Consider the following 20,130-nt stretch of genomic DNA (forward strand, 5'->3'; position numbering starts at 1 on the left):
TCCGTCACCACCACGCTTGTTAGATCATGAACTGTCACCAATGATCTTCCAGGTTATGACTCAGGTTCGATCTGCACTTGACGTGTGGGCGCCTTTATCACTACCAAAGCAACTAGCACGAGAAAATTTTTCTCTCAACAATGGAGAGAAAAATCTTTTTCTCTGATCTGTATAAAGTGGCTTCCCATATTTTCTTTAGAGAAAATAAGCCTTATATATCTCCCTTTAGTGAAAACCCTAGGCTCCAAATAATGCCTAAATAAAACTCACGTTATTTTCTTTTTCAATAGGGGACCCACCTTGTAAAATAACATAAGGCCCCTTATACAAAAGCTAATTAAATAGAGCCTCCCACTAAATGATATATTTAGGCTTTTGACCCAAATAGCTAGTTATCTTACTTATTAGTCCAGTAGTGGTGCAGTCAATTAAATGAGCTAACCCGGGGATCATTTGGGAACATACAATAGTGGCTACAATAATTAGGCCTGTAATTAAACTAGCCCAATTATTTAATTCCAAATCTACTCCACTAAAAGATTGGAACCGACTTCCATAATTGTATGCTCGAATAATAATTCGTCCCAAGCCACATTGATTTCTTTACTGCACAATCCTTTGTACCACATCATTAATTAAATTGATATCTCAACTGTCCAATCAATTTAATAACATCTTATTCCTTGATCCTTACTGGTTTTCTCTAATGATCATTTTCAACATACTAAATATGTTGACACACTCTGGCCAGAGAATTCTATGATCAAGTACCGAAAACCTATCAAGAGATGTGTTGTACAAATTCTATATTGTTAATCCATAACTACAATACTCATAATTGCTCCCACCAAGATACCGGGTAATCTTGACCACAAGGATGTGTCGTGCCCATTGGTAACTCAAATGAAATAACAATCACAATCATGAAATCATAATTAACTCAAGATTAAGATTACAGTAAAATCAACGCCTATGAGATTTAATAAGTCTGACAGTTATTACAAAGTTAATTAAATCTCATATGTAATCATGTTCAATGTAGTCGTACTACATCAATAAATTCATACATGATTAAGACAAATCATTCAATGAATTTATTACAGTCTATACCTAAATAAAGTACCCAACTTTATTTATCAACTGCGAACTAAATTTATTTAATCATAAGATAACTTGTATTTATGTCTTCTGTGAATCCACATGGTGATCACATAAATACATATAATATGATTAAATGGACTTTAATACAAATATTAATGCAATTAAGATATTTGAATAAAATACCTCATTTATTTTATTAATCAGAAAAATTATTTATTACAATTAAATAAACACATATGCTTTTAAAGAGCATATTTTCCCAACAATCTCCCACTAGCTCTCAAAGCATATCTGGCATATTGCACATGCTCTAGGGCTCTAAGTGCAGGTTATAAAGGTTTCCCACTAATGGCCATTGTAATAAGATCTGCCATTTAGCATCTAATGCCATTTGGGGTACTGTCATATAACCTTTCTACACTATTCCCTTATAAGATGATATTTCCTTTCAATATGTTTTGTTTCTTGTGGTTCCTTGGTTCCTTAGATTGAGCTACCGCACCACCATTATCACAAAATAGTTTAAGGGGTGCAGTTACAACAGGTACCACCTCAAGATTTCGTAGGAACTTGCAGAGCCATATAGCTTCTTTTGCAGCTTCAGATGTAGCCACATATTCAGCTTTAGTTATTGAGTCTGTGATATAAGATTGTTTCACACTCATCCAACCAATAGCTCTACTTCCCAATGTAAACACATAGCCGGAAGTTGATTTTCTAAAATCCTTATCTGATAAAAAATCAAAATTAGTATAACCCACTAGAATAAGTTTATCACCAGAATACACAAGCATATAATTTTAAGTTCTTTTCATATACTTCATTATATGCTTGACCGCAGTCCAGTGTTCAGGTCCAGGATTAGATTGATATCTACTAACCATCCCTATCGCAAAACAGATGTCTGGCCTAGTGCAAAGCATAGCATACATAAGACTTCACACAGCTTCTGCATAGGGAACTCGTCTCATTCTCTCTATCTCTTCAGATGTTTTAGGTGATTGATCTTTAGAGAATGTAATTCCATGTCTGAATGGTAATAAACCAGTCTTGGAATTTTCCATGCTAAATCTAGCCAATATCTTATCGATATAGACCGCTTGAGACAAGGCTAAAGTTTTATTCTTCCGGTCTCGTAGTAATTTGATACCAAGAATATAACTTGCCTCTCCCAGGTCTTTCATATCAAATTGTTTTGCTAACCAACTCTTTATTGTAGTCAATACTCCTATATCGTTTCCAATTAGGAGAATATCGTCTACATAAAGAATTAGGAAGACTACAGATTTTTCTTGAATTTTCTTATACACACATGGTTCATCAATGTTCTGAATGAATCCAAACGATTTTATCGCTTGATCAAATCTGATGTTCCATGACCGAGATGCTTGCTTCAATCCATAAATGGATCTCTGCAACTTACATACCATGTGTTCTTGGCCTTTTTTGTATAAATCCATCTGGTTGCTGCATGTAGATGTTTTCTTCAAGATACCCGTTGAGAAAGGCAGTCTTAACATCCATTTGCCAAATTTCATAATCTAGCACTGCAGCAATGGAGAGCAGAATCCTGATGGATTTAAGCATAGCAACCGGAGAAAAAGTTTCCTCATAATCGATTCCCTCTTTCTGAGTAAACCCTTTGGCTACTAATCTTGCTTTAAATGTTTCCACCCTTCCGTCTACTCCTCTTTTTCTCTTGTAGATCCACTTGCATCCTATAGGTTTTACCCCATTTGGTGCCTCTACAAGTTTCCAGACTTTATTGGAATACATAGATTCCATTTCTTGATTCATGACCTTTTTCCAAAATTCAACATCTCTTCCTATTAGAGCTTCGTTGTAACTAGTGGGATCTTGTACATGTTCATCTGAGATAGTCGTATAGGTTTCTCCCAAAAGCATGTATCTCGCAGGTAACCTAGTTACCCTCTCACTACGACGAGGTTCTAAAAGTGATGGTTGTTCAGGGTTAATTCTGTGTTGATCATCTGGTTGTTGCTGTTCTTCCTGTTCTTTAACAGGCATTGAAAGCTGAGCATCAACCTGATCACCTGACAGTTCTTCAAGTATTACCTTACTCTTAGGTTTGAAGTTATTCATCTAATCTTCCTCAAGGGAAGTAAAATGTGTGCTCACGATCACTTTCCTATCTTGAGGACTATAAAATAAACCTCCCCTTGTTCCTTTGGGATACCCCACAAACATACAAACCTCAGAACGTGAATCCATTTTGTCTGCCTTTGGTTTCAGCACATGTGCTGGTGATCCCCAAATACGGACATGTCGTAAACTTGGTTTGCGACCTGACCATAATTCTATTGGGGTTTTAGGCACTGATATAGATGGAACTAAGTTCAAAAGATAAACTGCAGTTTCCAGTGCTAGTCCCCAAAAAGAGATTGGTAATGACGAATAACTAAGCATAGATCTCACCATATCCAAAAGAGTTCTATTTCTTCTTTCAGCTACTCCATTTTATTGTGGTGTTCCCGGGGCAGTCAATTAAGATATAATCCCATTTTCAACCAGATACTCTTTGAAATCTCCTGAGAGAAATTCACCACCTTGATCAGATCGAAGTTTCTTTATGTTCTTATCTAATTGCTTTTCTGTCTCAGCCCTATACTCTTTGAATTTCTCAAGAGCTTCAGACTTATGACGCATCAGATAAACATAACCATATCTTGAGTAATCATCAGTAAAAATGATGAAATACTCATAACCTCCTCGAGCTTGCACATTGATTGGTCCACATACATCTGTATGTACCAATTCAAGTGGTACTGTTGCACGTACTCCTTTGGCCGAGAATGGCCTTTTGGTCATTTTCCCTTCTAAACAGGATTCACATAGTGGCAATGATTCATTTTCTAATGGACCCAAGAGCCCATCTTTGATCATTCTCTGTATCTTATTTTGGTTTATATGACCCAAGCGTAAATGCCAGAGGTAACATTGGTTGGAAGAAATATTTCTTTTCTTAGATAAATGTGTATGCTCATCATTATTTATCAATGTGTCATGCATAGAATGGATCATTGGACTTAAATGATATAAATTATCTTCCAATGTACCAAAACAAATAAGTCTCTTATTTTGAAAAATAGAAACAGAGGATCCAAAATTTACAGTGTACCCTTGCTTTGACAAACAAGCTACTGAAATTAAATTCATCTTAATGTCTGGAACATAAAGACAATTTTTCAAAACTAAAGTCTCATTATTAAAAGATAATAAAACAGATCCAGTCTTTATTGCTGACACGAATTGTCCTGTCCCTAACTGCAGCTTGACGCTTCCTTCACTTATTTTCCTAGTTTCCTGAAACCAAAAAAGTGAATTACAAATATGATTAGTTGCTCCTGAATCCAACACCCAAGTGTCAATAGGATTCTGAACTAAACAGGCCTCAATTACAAAAAGATTTCCCATACCTGATTTCACAATCTTAGGGCAATCCTTTTTCCAGTGACCTTTCTGTCCACACTTAAAGCATTTGCCTTTCGGCTTGCCATCTTGCTTGGTAGACGGTCTCTTTTTCCCAGCTTTCTTCTTACCTTTGCCTTTCGGCTTAGGCCCAGAAGATGAACTTCTTTCAGTAATATTTATGCTTCCCAGAGATTTCTCAGCACGATAGATCTCTTCAGCAGAATGGAGTTCGTTCATCAATTCAGTTAAGGTCATGTTTCTTTTGTTCATGTTATAATTGACCTTAAACTCCTTTAATGTTTCTGGTAGAGATTCTAGCACCATGTCAATCTTTGAGTTATCATCGATTTGTGCTCCCTGAATCTCAGCCTTATTCAAATAGTCCATCATTTTGAGGACATGATCACGAACTCTTGTGCCCTTCCCCATTTTACTGTTCATAATTCCTTTCAGCGCTGCTTGTCTCGCTGAGCGAGTACTCTGCCCGAACATCTGTTGGAGACTATCCATTATTTCAGTGGCAGTTTCCAAGTTCTGATGTTTGGTCTGCAGAATATTAGAAATCGAGGCTAAAATGTAGCACTTTGCCATTTCATTGGCCTTTTGCCATTTCTTATAAAGCCTCCTCTGATTTCTATGAGCATCATCCGCTGGAACTGGAGGGCATGGCTGGGTTAAGACATATTTATAATTTTCAGCAGTCAGGACAATGAATAGATTTCTTTTCCAATCTATATAGTTCTCTCCAGTGAGTTTGTTTTGACTCAGAATAATAGTAAGTGGGCTCAGGGAAGACATTTTCTGAAAAATAAAACATCCATGCATAAATAATTTGAAATAATATTCACAATAAATGACAAAAATGCATAAAACCATAAATGCATTTTAATTTATTGTAACGATAATCTAGTTCTGCTTTGACAAGCTATCCGGTGGGGGAGTCATGTCTATACTTACTAGACCCAATTACCCATTGGATTATTTACTTTCATGTAGAGACATGATAAATAATTATCGTTATCTTTTTGGGGCTAAATTTGTTAACAGAGCTTCGTTGGGAAGGTTATTAACAAATTTTAGTTGAGTGTATAACCATTGTTTCAATCTATGTATTTTTCATATCAATAGTCACCGTTGGGGTGAACAATCGATTGAAAAATATTTCAATTTTATCTTTGAAGAAGTTCATCAAATAAAATATCTAATATATATACCCTCCGAAGGGAGCATCACCGTATCATGAAGTCAAGGTATATATATAATTTTATTATTGAACTAACAATGGAGCCCGTGGGAAAATTATCTTGAATTTTCCCTCTCCCACTCAATATTTTAAAATTGGTTTTTCCTTTTTAAAACATACATATTGTTAATTGCATGCTTCCTATAATATTATCTAGATGATATCAAATATTATTAAGCATGTGCAAATATCAAACAATATAATGAAATTCATTATTAATGAATGACATGTATCATTATGCATAGAGTTGCACTACCTATTCTATATGACATGTAATCATGGCATGTGATCATCCAAAACATAACATATAGAAAAACAATTAAATAATCTTAATTCATGGCTTTCCTAATAATGAAAAATACATAAACCCTAAGCCTAATCTTCATTGGGCTTCTTGTCAATGTCCATCTTTCATAAGCTTGTCTTTGTTAATGGACTAGGGGAATTTGGGCATTTAAATTTATAATTGGTCCAATTTTAATTTTGAAAGGAAATAAATAAATAATAAAAAAAATTTTTTTTTATTAAAATAAAACTTTTGGACCAAAAATAAATTTAATGTATTCAATTTTATCTATGCATTTTAATCCATTAGTCCCAATTGAAATTGGGCCTAAAACTAGGATTCTTTAAGTCCAAAACTGTTTTTAGACTTAAATGCAAAAAATTAAAACTTGACTGTCCAAATGAAAAATTATGGAACCATAGGGACCTCCATGATAAAAGCCATGAAACCCTAAATCCATATTTTTCTTTCCTTCTTCTTCCCCAGCTGCCATCTCCACCAACGGCCAGCCGCTGTTCACTGTTGCCACCGATCTCCGACGCCAAACCAACTGCTGCCACTTTGCCGGAAACGCACCAAAGCCGCGCGGGAAGCTAGCTGCACGTGCAGCGCGCGCTGCTGGCCATTGCTGGCCGCGCCCGCTGCTTTGCAGTGTGCAGCGCAGCGCACACTGCTGGCCATTGCTAGCCGTGTGCGCGCGCTAGCTGCTGGACTCGCACGCGCAAGCAGCTAGCTTCGTGTGCGCGTTCGCTACCGGCCTTGTTGCTGTCTGCAGTGCGTGCTACTGTTATGCGATTGCAGCGGGTGAAATTTCCAGCGATTTAAAAATTTCCGATGCCAATTTTGGCTTGCAAAAATTCTATAACAGTAAATAAATCAAGAGGGAATTATGGTGATAAAAAACCACCCCTCTTGTTACAGATCTAAACGAAAAATACAATAGAAAATCTAACCATGAATTAAGACAAACCAAAACATGCTTTATTCATATATTAAACAATTAATATATATCTGAATAAATTGTGCCACTCTAATACATAAATTTCAAGAATGATTTCATACGAAATTCTTATATATTAATATGAGATGGCTCTGATACCAATTGTTGGGGAAAAATCAGGTTTTTTTAAATTTTTATAAAACCTTTTAAGACCGCTCTCATATAATATATAAGAATTTGTAATCTAGAAATCGTACCTTGAAAATCCGAGTTGGTTTTTTCCGCTGAAGTGATTTAGGCTCCTAGATCACGATCCGCCACCACCACTCCTGTTAGATCACGATCCGTCACCACCACGCTTGTTAGATCATGAACTGTCACCAATGATCTTCCAGGTTATGACTCAGGTTCGATCTGCACTTGACGTGTGGGCGCCTTTATCACTACCAAAGCAACTAGCACGAGAAAAATTTTCTCTCAACAATGGAGAGAAAAATCTTTTTCTCTGATCTGTATAAAGTGGCTTCCCATCTTTTCTTTAGAGAAAATAAGCCTTATATATCTCCCTTTAGTGAAAACCCTAGGCTCCAAATAATGCCCTAAATAAAACTCACGTTATTTTCTTTTTCAATAGGGGACCCACCTTGTAAAATAACATAAGGCCCCTTATACAAAAGCTAATTAAATAGAGCCTCCCACTAAATGATATATTTAGGCTTTTGACCCAAATAGCTAGTTATCTTACTTATTAGTCCAGTAGTGGTGCAGTCAATTAAATGAGCTAACCCGGGGATCATTTGGGAACATACAATAGTGGCTACAATAATTAGGCCTGTAATTAAACTAGCCCAATTATTTAATTCCAAATCTACTCCACTAAAAGATTGGAACCGACTTCCATAATTGTATGCTCGAATAATAATTCGTCCCAAGCCACATTGATTTCTTTACTGCACAATCCTTTGTACCATATCATTAATTAAATTGATATCTCAACTGTCCAATCAATTTAATAACATCTTATTCCTTGATCCTTACTGGTTTTCTCTAATGATCATTTTCAACATACTAAATATGTTGACACACTCTGGCCAGAGAATTCTATGATCAAGTACCGAAAACCTATCAAGAGATGTGTTGTACAAATTCTATATTGTTAATCCATAACTCCAATACTCATAATTGCTCCCACCAAGATACCGGGTAATCTTGACCACAAGGATGTGTCGTGCCCATTGGTAACTCAAATGAAATAACAATCACAATCATGAAATCATAATTAACTCAAGATTAAGATTACAGTAAAATCAACGCCTATGAGATTTAATAAGTCTGACAGTTATTACAAAGTTAATTAAATCTCATATGTAATCCTGTTCAATGTAGTCGTACTACATCAATAAATTCATACATGATTAAGACAAATCATTCAATGAATTTATTACAGTCTATACCTAAATAAAGTGCCCAACTTTATTTATCAACTGCGAACTAAATTTATTTAATCATAAGATAACTTGTATTTATGTCTTCTATGAATCCACATGGTGATCACATAAATACATATAATATGATTAAATGGACTTTAATACAAATATTAATGCAATTAAGATATTTGAATAAAATACCTCATTTATTTTATTAATCAGAAAAATTGTTTATTACAATTAAATAAACACATATGCTTTTAAATAGCATATTTTCCCAACAAAAAGAACATACAAAACTATGGTCCAGATGAAAAGAGAGTAGGGTTCGGTTCTAAGACTATTTTTGTAGGTACAACCCCAAATATATATTTTTTTAAATATTGTTATACAAGATTGTTACTGATATTACATCGGATATTACAATTAATATTTACAAACATGTTATATAACCGAAACCTTCTTTTTAGTATGTGTTCCTCTGAAGCGCTGTCCAGATTCTTTAAACCCTCTTTAATATTCGAGAGCTGTCCACTCCACTCACATTTCGTGAGAATGCGATTGTATGAGATTGTCTTCACTCAATTATTTAATAATTAAATGAGGACTGAAATTAACTCACATAAATATTTTTATGGAGGCTCGAACCCTTACTCTCAACATTATAAGTGCAATGATTTTTCCACTATGCCAAAGGCCCATCGATCCCAAACATTTGTTTTTAATGTAACTTTTTCATACATAAATATATATCGGAACTAACCTTCTGCATCATTTTTATGATGGTGCAATGCAAATATATAAAGTAAAAATGGTCAAATTTACTTCTAAATGCATCTTATATTAGGTTTTAAAAAACAATGAAGCAATGGTTTTTTTAAATGTGATTTTGGTAATTAATTTTATACATAATACAATTCTATATATATTCTTGCATCTATTATAAAGATATACAATTATCTTTATTTTGTCTGAAAATAAAATTATTAAATTTAGAGATTATTATTATTGCCAATTAAATTGAGATAACAAAATACAAAAAAATTATTTTAGTTAATAAATTATTAATACACAATAAAAAATATATAAATGTATAAATAAAATTTATTCAATATTATATTTATTATAGTCATTTACACTATTATGACAATTCAATAATAAGATTACTAAATGCATATGATTGCTTTTAAAATTTACATTATTTTTAAAGAGAAATTTTACTAAACGTTTAACTGATTCTTTCCATACCTGATTATTTTTACAACACAACTAAAATTAATTATTTTAAAAATTAAAATACTACAAAGATGGTTCAAAGGTTAACTCTTTTTTTTTTTTAAATATTTTGGAGAGGTGTGAAAATCACCATCCGAGGAACAAAATAAAAGAGAGGTAATCGGAGAGACCCAACCGCCCTATTCGGACTTCTACCAGGCTTAGATAAGGGCCAAATACCAATAAGAAGCCCTTCATAAAGGCTGATGATAATTTTGCCTCTCTTAGTTATCGTCTCATCTTCAATGAAATGAGGGACAGGTAGCACAAACAGTGGGGTGTATTTAATACAACTCCCTCAAAAGTGTAGATTTACGTAACATGATTTTTGGTCAACTTTGGAAATCGGTATTGGATATTAAGTTTACATACACACACGATACGTCGACCTTGAGGTTTTTGAACTTTGGGCTAATGAGTTGAGTTTGGACCAACTGATGTTTGCGTAAAGAGTAGGCTTTGACATCCCCCAACACTCTTTATAAAATTCATTTCTAATTGAAATTACCTAATTAATTAAATACAATTTAATTCATTTTTTAATAAAAATTCAATTAAGCACTCAAAACAAATTATTTCTAATAAACGTTTACACTTACTACATTTCATAATTTATAACTATATTGTAATAAAAAAAAATTTCTTTGAGAAAATTATGAAAATTTAGAGTTATGAAAATATTATGGGGGTATTTTGAACTAAGTAATATACCCCGCAACTGATTATTCACAAGCTAATTATGTTTATATATGAATTACTTTGAGACTTAGTGATCAACGTGGTGTTTTCACCTTAGAGAATAAAGACCCATTGATAATTTTTCTTCCAAGGATATTAAAAACATAACGTGAATGAACTTTTTACTCTTTGTAAAAATTCACGCGACATACAAAATTTGTAATAATTAATTAAAAAAAAAGTCGAAATATTTTGGGAGTCGTCTTCATTAAAGAGATAGACATATATCTGCGGAAGCATAAGCAAAAATAAGAAGCATAACAGTATAAGTCTGCAGACAACTAATTAATATTTTACCCCAATGACGACAAGAAGCTACTATAAATTGATTGATACATGAAATTTAAAAATCACAATTCAAATATCTATTTATAATTATTGTCAGGTGCATATGCCTTTATTTATTTTTATTTTTTTTCAATGCGAACATGTTGTTAGACTATTGAGTTTAATATTATATTTATATTGATCCTGTTAAACCGTACGATTTGACAACATGTTTGTATAGAAAAAATAAGGATGCCTTTATTTATTTTTATTTTTTTTCAATGCGAACATGTTGTTAGACTATTGAGTTTAATATTATATTTATATTGATCCTGTTAAACCGTACGATTTGACAACATGTTTGTATAGAAAAAATAAGGATGTCTGAGATTTAAAATTTAATTAAGTGTGATTTATAGCTGGGAAGAAGCATCATCATTAGTTGATTTCAGATGCATGTAAAGAAAGTAGTTAGTCTTACGTTTAGGCCACTTGTGATAGCTATTTAGATCAAATTTAAAACAATATGTTGTTTGTTTTTTCATTAATCCCAACTCATTAAAAATGCTTAGCCGGGCAAGAAGACAGATACATAATTGTGGCTAGATCCTAGGTCCTCAGTATTTAAGCCGCAATAATTGATGCAGTAGCGCAGGAGACGGTGCAAATTTTTTACACTTAAGCTAGCTTTTTCCAACTTTACAAAGATGAAAAACTTATAATACACATGATGAACGAAAACAAGAAATTTTGTATTAAAAGGAGAAAAAAAAAAAACAAATCACCTAAACCCCACTACTAGAGCACTATGATAATTGACACCCTAAAAAAAAAAAATTAATAATAATAAAGGAATCAGGTGGTTGATAATGAACGATGATGTTTGATCACCAAATAGTAGCAGTAGCAGCTCCACATGAGCTCATCAAAAGTTGCTCTAGATAATCAGCTCCCAAATCTTCAAACACCACCACATTTTGCGATAATTGTGACCCTACAGCTACAGCTAGTTGATGGTGATCGCGATCTTGATTATTCATTTTGATTTTCTTGTTACTCACCGAAGATGATGATGAAGATTTGGACTTCTTTCTGATAGAGTGTCGTTTCTTGAGAGCCACAACCGGCGAGCACCCATCTTCGCACTTGTACTTCATTTCTTGAAGAGATTCTCTGACCATATCTGCAGGAAAATTGAGGGTAGCCAGGGAACCCCGCATTGAGAATGCAGCTTGATCGTAGGCTAAAGCAGCTGCCTCAGCGCTGTCGAATGTGCCTAGCCAAACTCTAACCCCGTTTCTCGTGGAGTCCCTTATCTCCGCCGCAAATTTCCCCCACGGCCGCCTCCTCACGCCTCTGTATGACTTGTCTGATGATGTCTTGCCCGATGATCCCTCCTCCTCCGCCGCTTTGCCGCCACCATAATTACTTGAAGTTGAAGAAGTCACTTCGTGATCTTCTTTGTTGTTGTTGTTGTTGTTGTTGTTGTTGTTATTACTAGAGTTGGAGTCTGCTGAAGATTCTTTAGTCGTTCCAGTTGTTGTCCCTTCGGCTAATACATCAAGAAGCAGCGTTTCCTCTGAGTCGTTGATGTTAAAAGGCAGCGAACTATTGTGGCTGAACAGAAGCTCATCCCACGAGAATGATTGATCGTCAAACGCTGATGAATTGAATGGAGACTCCGCCGAGATTTGAAGACAAGATGATTCCATTTGTAATAATTGATAATAATATGTTGCTTTGCCCAGTTAATTAAGGATATGGCAACAGAATTGCGTTTTGGTCTTACAAGTATCTGCTTACACACCCCAGCCTTTATATGGAAGAGCAGAAATTAAAAGATTAATTTCAAGAAACCAAACAAACAAAAATATGGGGCAGGGTGATAATAAAATCATAGACTATTGGTCAAGGACGATGTTTCAAAACATTGGCATATAAATTAATTTTATTTTTGCTAGTTGCTTAGAGGACCACAAGAGCAAAAGGGCTTGTAGATAGGGGGAAGAGAGAGAGAGAGCAAGAAGAAGAGGTGCATTTAAGCATGTGACTGAATGACGTACGGCGGCGTATTGGGACCCAATATTGCATCATCAAAACTAGATAATGTTTATGAATGATGTTAGATTTCATTTTGCCTTGTCAGCTTACTTAGTTTATTTGTTCGCCATGTCCACTGGCCAAATCTGTGGCCTGCGCACCAAGTGCCACTTTTGTTACTTTTGAGATGAAAATGCCCACTTTGTCGCTATTTGATACCGTAATATGCAACGTGGCTGGCTATCTAGGGCAATTGCACGGTTCCCATATTTTCATTAGACATGGTTTTTGCTAATGAACGGTCCTGGTCCATGATGAATTTACAAAAAGTTCACGGAAATCACAAGCACCAGACAGTGCTCAAATTTGATGAAATTTTGGCCACACTTGGCGTTAAATTAACAGCATGATTTTGGAGGACTAACATGTGAATAAAATGATGAAAGTGATGCATAGTTGCATATGAATTATGTGATTTTAAATAAATGTGTTTGAAAAGGGACATAAGATATCAAAAGTTAACCAAGGTAATGCTGAAATTAATGGACCAGATACATGCCCCAATCAGCTTCTGTTCTTTCTAAAACAGTTCCAGGGGCTTCCAGAATCTTTGGTCTTATCGTTTGGTGGAAGCTTTGAAAGTTGAAACTTTGAATACTCTTTCTAAATTGAACGATGACTGAAGGCTGCCCGGTTAATTAAATGATCAAAGTGAATTATTTAAGAGTTTTTGCCATGCTAGCTACCCACCAACTTTTTCTCATAATTGAAATTCGAAGTCTTGGATTAATTACTTATCGGATTAGGATTTTCTACCATTTCTCCTGAAATGTTAAATACTCAATATCGTGTGTTTGTTAATGTCTGTGTATATAGTTAAGATGTGATATTATTATTTATTATTATTTTTATTTATTAAAACCATCAATTACCACTTAGATTTTTACTTAGTACAATATTAAATCATAAATACGAATTCAATTAATGAAGGAGAGAAATTTCGGATCATGAGGTGGTTTTCATCAACTATAGTGTCAAGTTTTAAATGTGTGATAAGCGCACATCTAATTAAGATAAAGTTTTATTAATTGGACAAAGTTTTATATAATAAAGTCTTATTAATTGGAGAAAGTCTTGTATAATAGGTTGATGAAATTTTATTAAATCATACACTCATTTAAAAATACGTACATAATTTATTTGGGGTCATTAAATTTATTAGAATAATTTCATCTAAAACTTTCTCATAATTCAATAATTGGACGACGATGTGGTAGGCAACGATTTAGCATAAAAAAAAAAAACTGAAATTGGGCAAGACATTTATATAAGTGTGGTAAACAATAAAAATTATTAAAAAAATGTGTGTTTTTATATCCAAAATTACTCTAAAAATTAACTTGTAGTATAATTGTTTTTCTAACATATATTTTTTTCCCTTAAAGAATCTAATGCGAGGTCGCTATATCAAATAAAAAATATCAGGAAATGTTTTTTCTCACATATTTCTTATAATATATCGAGATCCACTTTCGTCATTGATGATAACACTATAAAATTAGTGAAAGTATTTGTACGTAACACAATAGTCATCAATGAAGTTAACAAACACAGACAAAATTTGGGAGCTATTTATAGTATTAGTCAACTTCACAACCTCTTTTACTTTTATAGCCAAAAACACTTATTTTGAACCCATAAAAAATTCCCATAATTATATTTCTATCCATATATTATTCAAAATCAAATATACGAAATGGTCAAAACTTGGGATCATAATTTATAGTCAGAAACAAACTTTTCATTTCTCTTGTTTTTTTATAGTAAAAAACCTTCCTATTTTTTGACAAAAATGACTATACATAATTATATTTTTTTTATAACACTCTATATGAATCTTATATCGACAAAGTATGAGAGAGATACTGAGTTTATAAGGGATGATCCACTTTTTAATTGGAAAAACACGTTTTGAGGTGTATGAGTGTTTAAAAATAAAACCGTGTAAGCCTTAAACGGACAATAACTAAATCGTGTGAACCTTAAACGGACAATATATTATCAGATTTAGATTGGATCTTGACATCTCTACATTACCCATCAAGAAAAAAAAATAAAAAAAATATATATATATATATATAGAAAGTAAAAAGGTGTAGAAATTATAATAGAGAGAGAAGTTAACTAAAATTATAAAATGATTTTGATTATCCTTTGCAAATTTCACAAATCACTAAAATAAAGTGCGTGGTCACGTGACAACAATATTGGGTTTCTCGTAATCCCATACGTGGACTCAGAATATTCGAATCGAAGAATCGACCGTTTCATCGCAGATTTGACTTCTTTTTACACCATCCCATTCATGTAACTAAATTCTTTCACTTTCGCAATCTTAAATGAAATGTTAAAGATAAAGATTCGTTGAACGTGGTCACTTCCTTCTTTCCTAATTTCATTGCATTTCATCTGTTCATTATTTATTATTATTATTTTTTAATTGTAAGCAAGCCTCCACAAAGGACTGGGTCCACTCTCAAGACCAAACCATATCCAAATCAAAATCTCACCGCTGGACGGCCGCCCGGCGCCGCCACTATCTTCGCCGGAATCAACAGTTACTTAGTCTACGTAGCATTGATTGCAGCACCAATCGCTTTTCATTAGAATTAAATAATATAAAGTTGTTAAAAATTTATGCTGACACTAAAATCATAGGTAACCTATATCGTAGGCTTATTGAATTCAAAGATCTTGAGTGATCTCTTTCTAATTCAATACCATCAGCCGAACAACTTGTGAATAAAAATAATATAACTTATTTTACCAATTGGTTGCAAATAACAATGAATAAGAATAAAGTAAAATAGAAATCCCATTAGTTTATATTCTTGTATTATATATATCATCATCACTTATCTAGTCTCTCCTCGTAAAAAAAAAAATTATTATTATTATTTTTTCTTCTCTAAATCTTCTTTAATATTGAGATGATATATAGTTGCCAAAAAAAAAAGTAATTATAAAATAAAAATTAATAATATGTAGTAAATATAATCTTTAAATTATCATTTGACAAAATTAATAAAGATATAATAGATTTTTAATCATACTAATATAATACTAAATCAACTTAATTTTCAAGTTACAGCAGTCAGTATTTACCAATCATTTTAATGTTATAACTTAAAAGTTACAAGTAGCCATTCTCAATTCCGAACAGAATCTAAGTAATTTTTAACCCAAGTAAAACTAATTAATTAGGGTAAATTGATAAGCACCCTGATATATAAAAATCAGGAAGTGAATTAGGTGAGGAAAGTGCTGAAGCATTTGTTTTGCTTCTATTTTTTTTTTCAGAGTCCAATGAAATTTTAGTGGCTGGCCAACTTGCAAGTTGCATGTGCTTTTGAGTAAATGACTAATTAAATATTGGACAAAATGGGGCCATAGAATATCAACTAATTCGGGCATGGTGCATGAACCCGTATTCCTTAATTGAACAATTGTCTTTTCTTCATTTTGTTTTTTTTTTAAAACAATCTTCTCGAATCTTTGCTCGATCACGACCATTTCTGTTCTTACCGTTGTATTCAAGAATTAAGAGAAAGAAAATAAAAAAATAAAATCGCTGCGGAATTGAATCTTACAATTCTTAGAGTATGATTATAATTGTAATTTTTATTTTTTTTGAGAAGAGGGTATGATTATTTAATAATTGAAGATGAAGACGAGTTGTGCCATACCGTGATGGTGTGTTAATCTTTATGAGCTATTACTATTTATTAATCATACACTTGTGTAGAGTTAGGCTCACGAAGCTGCTGGGAATTTAGCTGAAAAATAAGATAATATTTTTAATCCTCTGCTTTCTTCCTCGTGCCATTTAACTTTAGGGAGAGTAAATGCATGCATACACGTACATATATTTGAATAATTTCAAGTGACGCTGCCCAATTTGCATTAAACATATTTGTTTTGCGCCTTTAAAAACCCCTTGAAAATCAATTATATATTTGAAAACCTGTTTAAGATGTTGGGCAAAAAAAAAAGAAAAAGAAAAAGAGTTGATTCCCAGTGAAATTCTTTGTACACTTCTACACATGAAAATTCCACACTAAAGCCAAAAAAAAAAAAAAAAAAAATGTCATACTTGAACTTTCTTTATTCATTTGTTTTTGGCACAATTTGGTTTTTTTTTGGGGGGTTTCTTTTCAATGCGTATACAAATATGTGTAATTAAAAATCTGTCAAATATTTCACCATTGTTTGAATATTTGACTTTAAAACAATTTGTTATATTAAAATGGTCAATTCATATATGATAGCGCATAAAGTTAAAATATAAAAAGAATAAATAAAAAGTGTAATTAAATTAATATATAAATTGATTAGTGAGATCCAACCTTTTCATTTTTCATTTTCCTTCCTGGGCTCTTTCCTCGTTGTTCCTAGTACCTATCTTATTTATTATTCTTTATGGAGCTTCTAGATTCATTAATTTAATTTTTAATTAATTATGATAAAAAAATTATTAATTAAATGAATAAAGATATTCATATTATCAATATCAAATAACCATCAAGGATAAAATGATAAGATAAGTAAAAAATTTGCCAAATGATAATTAGGGGAATTTGGATGAGTTCTAAAACATAATTTAGTCAAAGAACACAGAGTTTCACTCATTTTTTTTCTTAGAAAATCATAAGAGATTTAAGATTTAAGAAATAAGTTAGATGAAAAATACTCCCAAACAATCATATTATTAGATTAATTATTAATCATATACGTTTTGACTATAGTAAATAATAACTCATCATCGACCAATCAAAGAATGACATTTAATCCTTCCAACATCACTCCCCGGCAATGTCATGAATATGATAAAGCTACGGCCAAATGCATGAACGCCCTCACAGTTACAATTGAAAATGACTTCGAGCTTTCATTTTATGCATTTGTGTATGCAGATGTCATATGGGAACTTGCCAAAACAGATCATTATTTTGTTTCATTCTTTAGGTACATCTTAATAATCTTTGTTTTTTTGTCTTTTTCTGTTGCTGTTTTTTTAATCTTATTTGTAGTTTAAGTAAGGATGACTATTTACTGATTAAGAAATGTGGATTCCACATCCCTGAGTTACACGCACATATTTATATCAATAAAATAGACAAGGCTCTTTTGGACATAATTAAGTGCATCGAGCAATCAAAAATGACCAAGAAATAAAGAAACCCGACGCTTTAATTTCTCTGGTTTCGAACGATGTCCATGTTATGGCATGCAACGATTATACTGGAGCTTTCTGGTTTAAGGCCATGATCCTTTTAGGTAGCAAATTTGAATAAATTTTTTTTTGAGAGTAAATAAAATATTTATTTTGCAAAGCATTACAGTATATCTCGCACTAATAGTAGAGTGGGTATTTAATAAAGAATGATTAATTCCGAGTGTTTACAACATTACAGTATATCTTTGACCATTAAAGTTACTTTATGGAGTTCCATGAAATCTCACCCCAAATAGAATAAATTTTGAAGAGTTTTGTTGACTGGAGTGAGGAATGAAGGAAAAATAATCATCAAATTCATAATGGAGTGGTTTGTACTCTTCATCCCACTCTTCATCCTCATATACATATAAATATGTATTTTTATTATTATTATCCAAATATTTCATATTTTATATGATTCGATATATTATTCTAATATATTAGATATATTTTTAATAATTTAAATATTTTACAATATGTTAATGATGATCTTATTTGAGTTATTTTAATTTTTTAGTTCACTAAAATTATATATGAATTTTTTTTTATATATAATAGGCAAGTGAGAAATGAGTTAGGATGAATAAGATAGTCTTTATATGGGGATTCTCCATTCCATCCTACTAAATTTATTTAGAAATAAGGTAAGAAACAGTATCAAATTTTAAATGGGGTGGAGAATGATCCCAACCCCATTAACACAATTATTTAACTAAATAAAATCTTGATAAATTTCTGATCGTAGATATCATTAAGTTATGTTGTTATATATATATATATATATTTAAAAGCAAGTTCTCCGCATGCATGTATTACATTTACCTCTATGGAGAACTTGGAAATCTGTGAAAACAAGCAGAAGCCCAACGTAGGCGGCCGATTGAAGCGTTAGCCCAACCATAAATAAAAAGCATTGGTACAAAAAGTTGCACTCCAACCAAGAAAGAAAAAAGAATTAGGCAGGCAAAGGGAAATTTTTTTTTTTATTATTTTGAATACGGCAAAGTTAAATTTAAGGATCCCTCTAAGTTACATGCATGTACCTTACAACCCTCTCACATGAATAGTATCTATACACTATTCATGTGAGAGGGATGTAAGGTACATGCATGTAACTTAGCATTACCCTAAATTTAATGGTGGTAAACTTTGGTTTCGTTGAATTGCAACTACGAAGTACAGAGAATGATGAAAGCTCACATAGGATTGCAAGAATAGCAAGACATTGCCAAATAGCCCGGGCTTCTATTGAACCGATTGCATCAATTGGGATGGGCTTCTATTGAACCGATTGCATTGGTGTAATACTTTTTACGTCCTTTTAAAATCCTTCCAAAACCATCTCTGTGATGATAGTTCCATTGTTATTAGAAATTACATTAAAAAGATAGTTATTAATTTATCTAAATTAAAATCTTACACCTGTAAATTATGAACCCTCTCATCTTTACATCTTAATTCATGATATAAATTATTATTTTTTTGTAATCAATTAAAATTATTTTTTAATTATAAAAAGTATGTTTAAAATTTGATTAACTCTATATTGTTTTGTCTTTCTTCATAGTTTTTTTTTTTTTTTATAAAATTAAGCGCTAGAAATATAACAATAAAATTTCATAAAAAATTTAAAGAGGTGTTAGGAGCTCATGAACTCATTGCATTAGGTTATATGGGAGGAAAAAGCTCCGAATCGTAAATACAAACACCTTGTCCCCTTCTCCCACCAGTTAAAGGGAAAAGAAAATTATTGAAGGCCATAAAGAATAAAAGATGTTGAAGTCGATCTTATGTGGCGTTGATATTGAAGTCAATCAACATTTTATACACGGCTGTAAAGACGTTGAAGTCAATGATAAAAATTTGAAACATACCACCACGTCATCACACTTGTGTTCGATTATATCCGCTACGTACGTTTATGATAATATTAAATTTGATAACTCGAGTATGTATGTGGTGAGATACAAATGAATGATTGTGTGATTTGTGACGGTATGATGATGTTTGTTCCATACGTAGTCCTCTTGTTTGGGTCGTTGGATGGATGGAGGTTTGGCTGAATTACGCATGTGAATGAAGGAGGATCTCATAAGCTCGTTA

At 32.5% G+C, this 20,130-nt stretch overlaps 1 protein-coding gene across 1 annotated transcript; it reads right to left on the reverse strand.

The window, feature by feature from the left end:
* Nucleotides 1-11,440: 11,440 nt before the first annotated feature.
* On the reverse strand, nucleotides 11,441-12,693 carry LOC18046781 (ethylene-responsive transcription factor 1B). The gene has a single exon (XM_006443787.2). It carries the CDS (start codon nucleotides 12,419-12,421, stop codon nucleotides 11,597-11,599), a length of 825 nt encoding a protein of 274 aa, XP_006443850.1. The 5' UTR covers nucleotides 12,422-12,693; the 3' UTR covers nucleotides 11,441-11,596.
* Between the last annotated feature and the right edge of the window lie 7,437 nt (nucleotides 12,694-20,130).

Source organism: Citrus clementina, unplaced genomic scaffold (genome assembly GCF_000493195.1).
Source record: "Citrus clementina cultivar Clemenules unplaced genomic scaffold, Citrus_clementina_v1.0 scaffold_3, whole genome shotgun sequence".
NCBI lineage: Eukaryota > Viridiplantae > Streptophyta > Magnoliopsida > Sapindales > Rutaceae > Citrus > Citrus x clementina.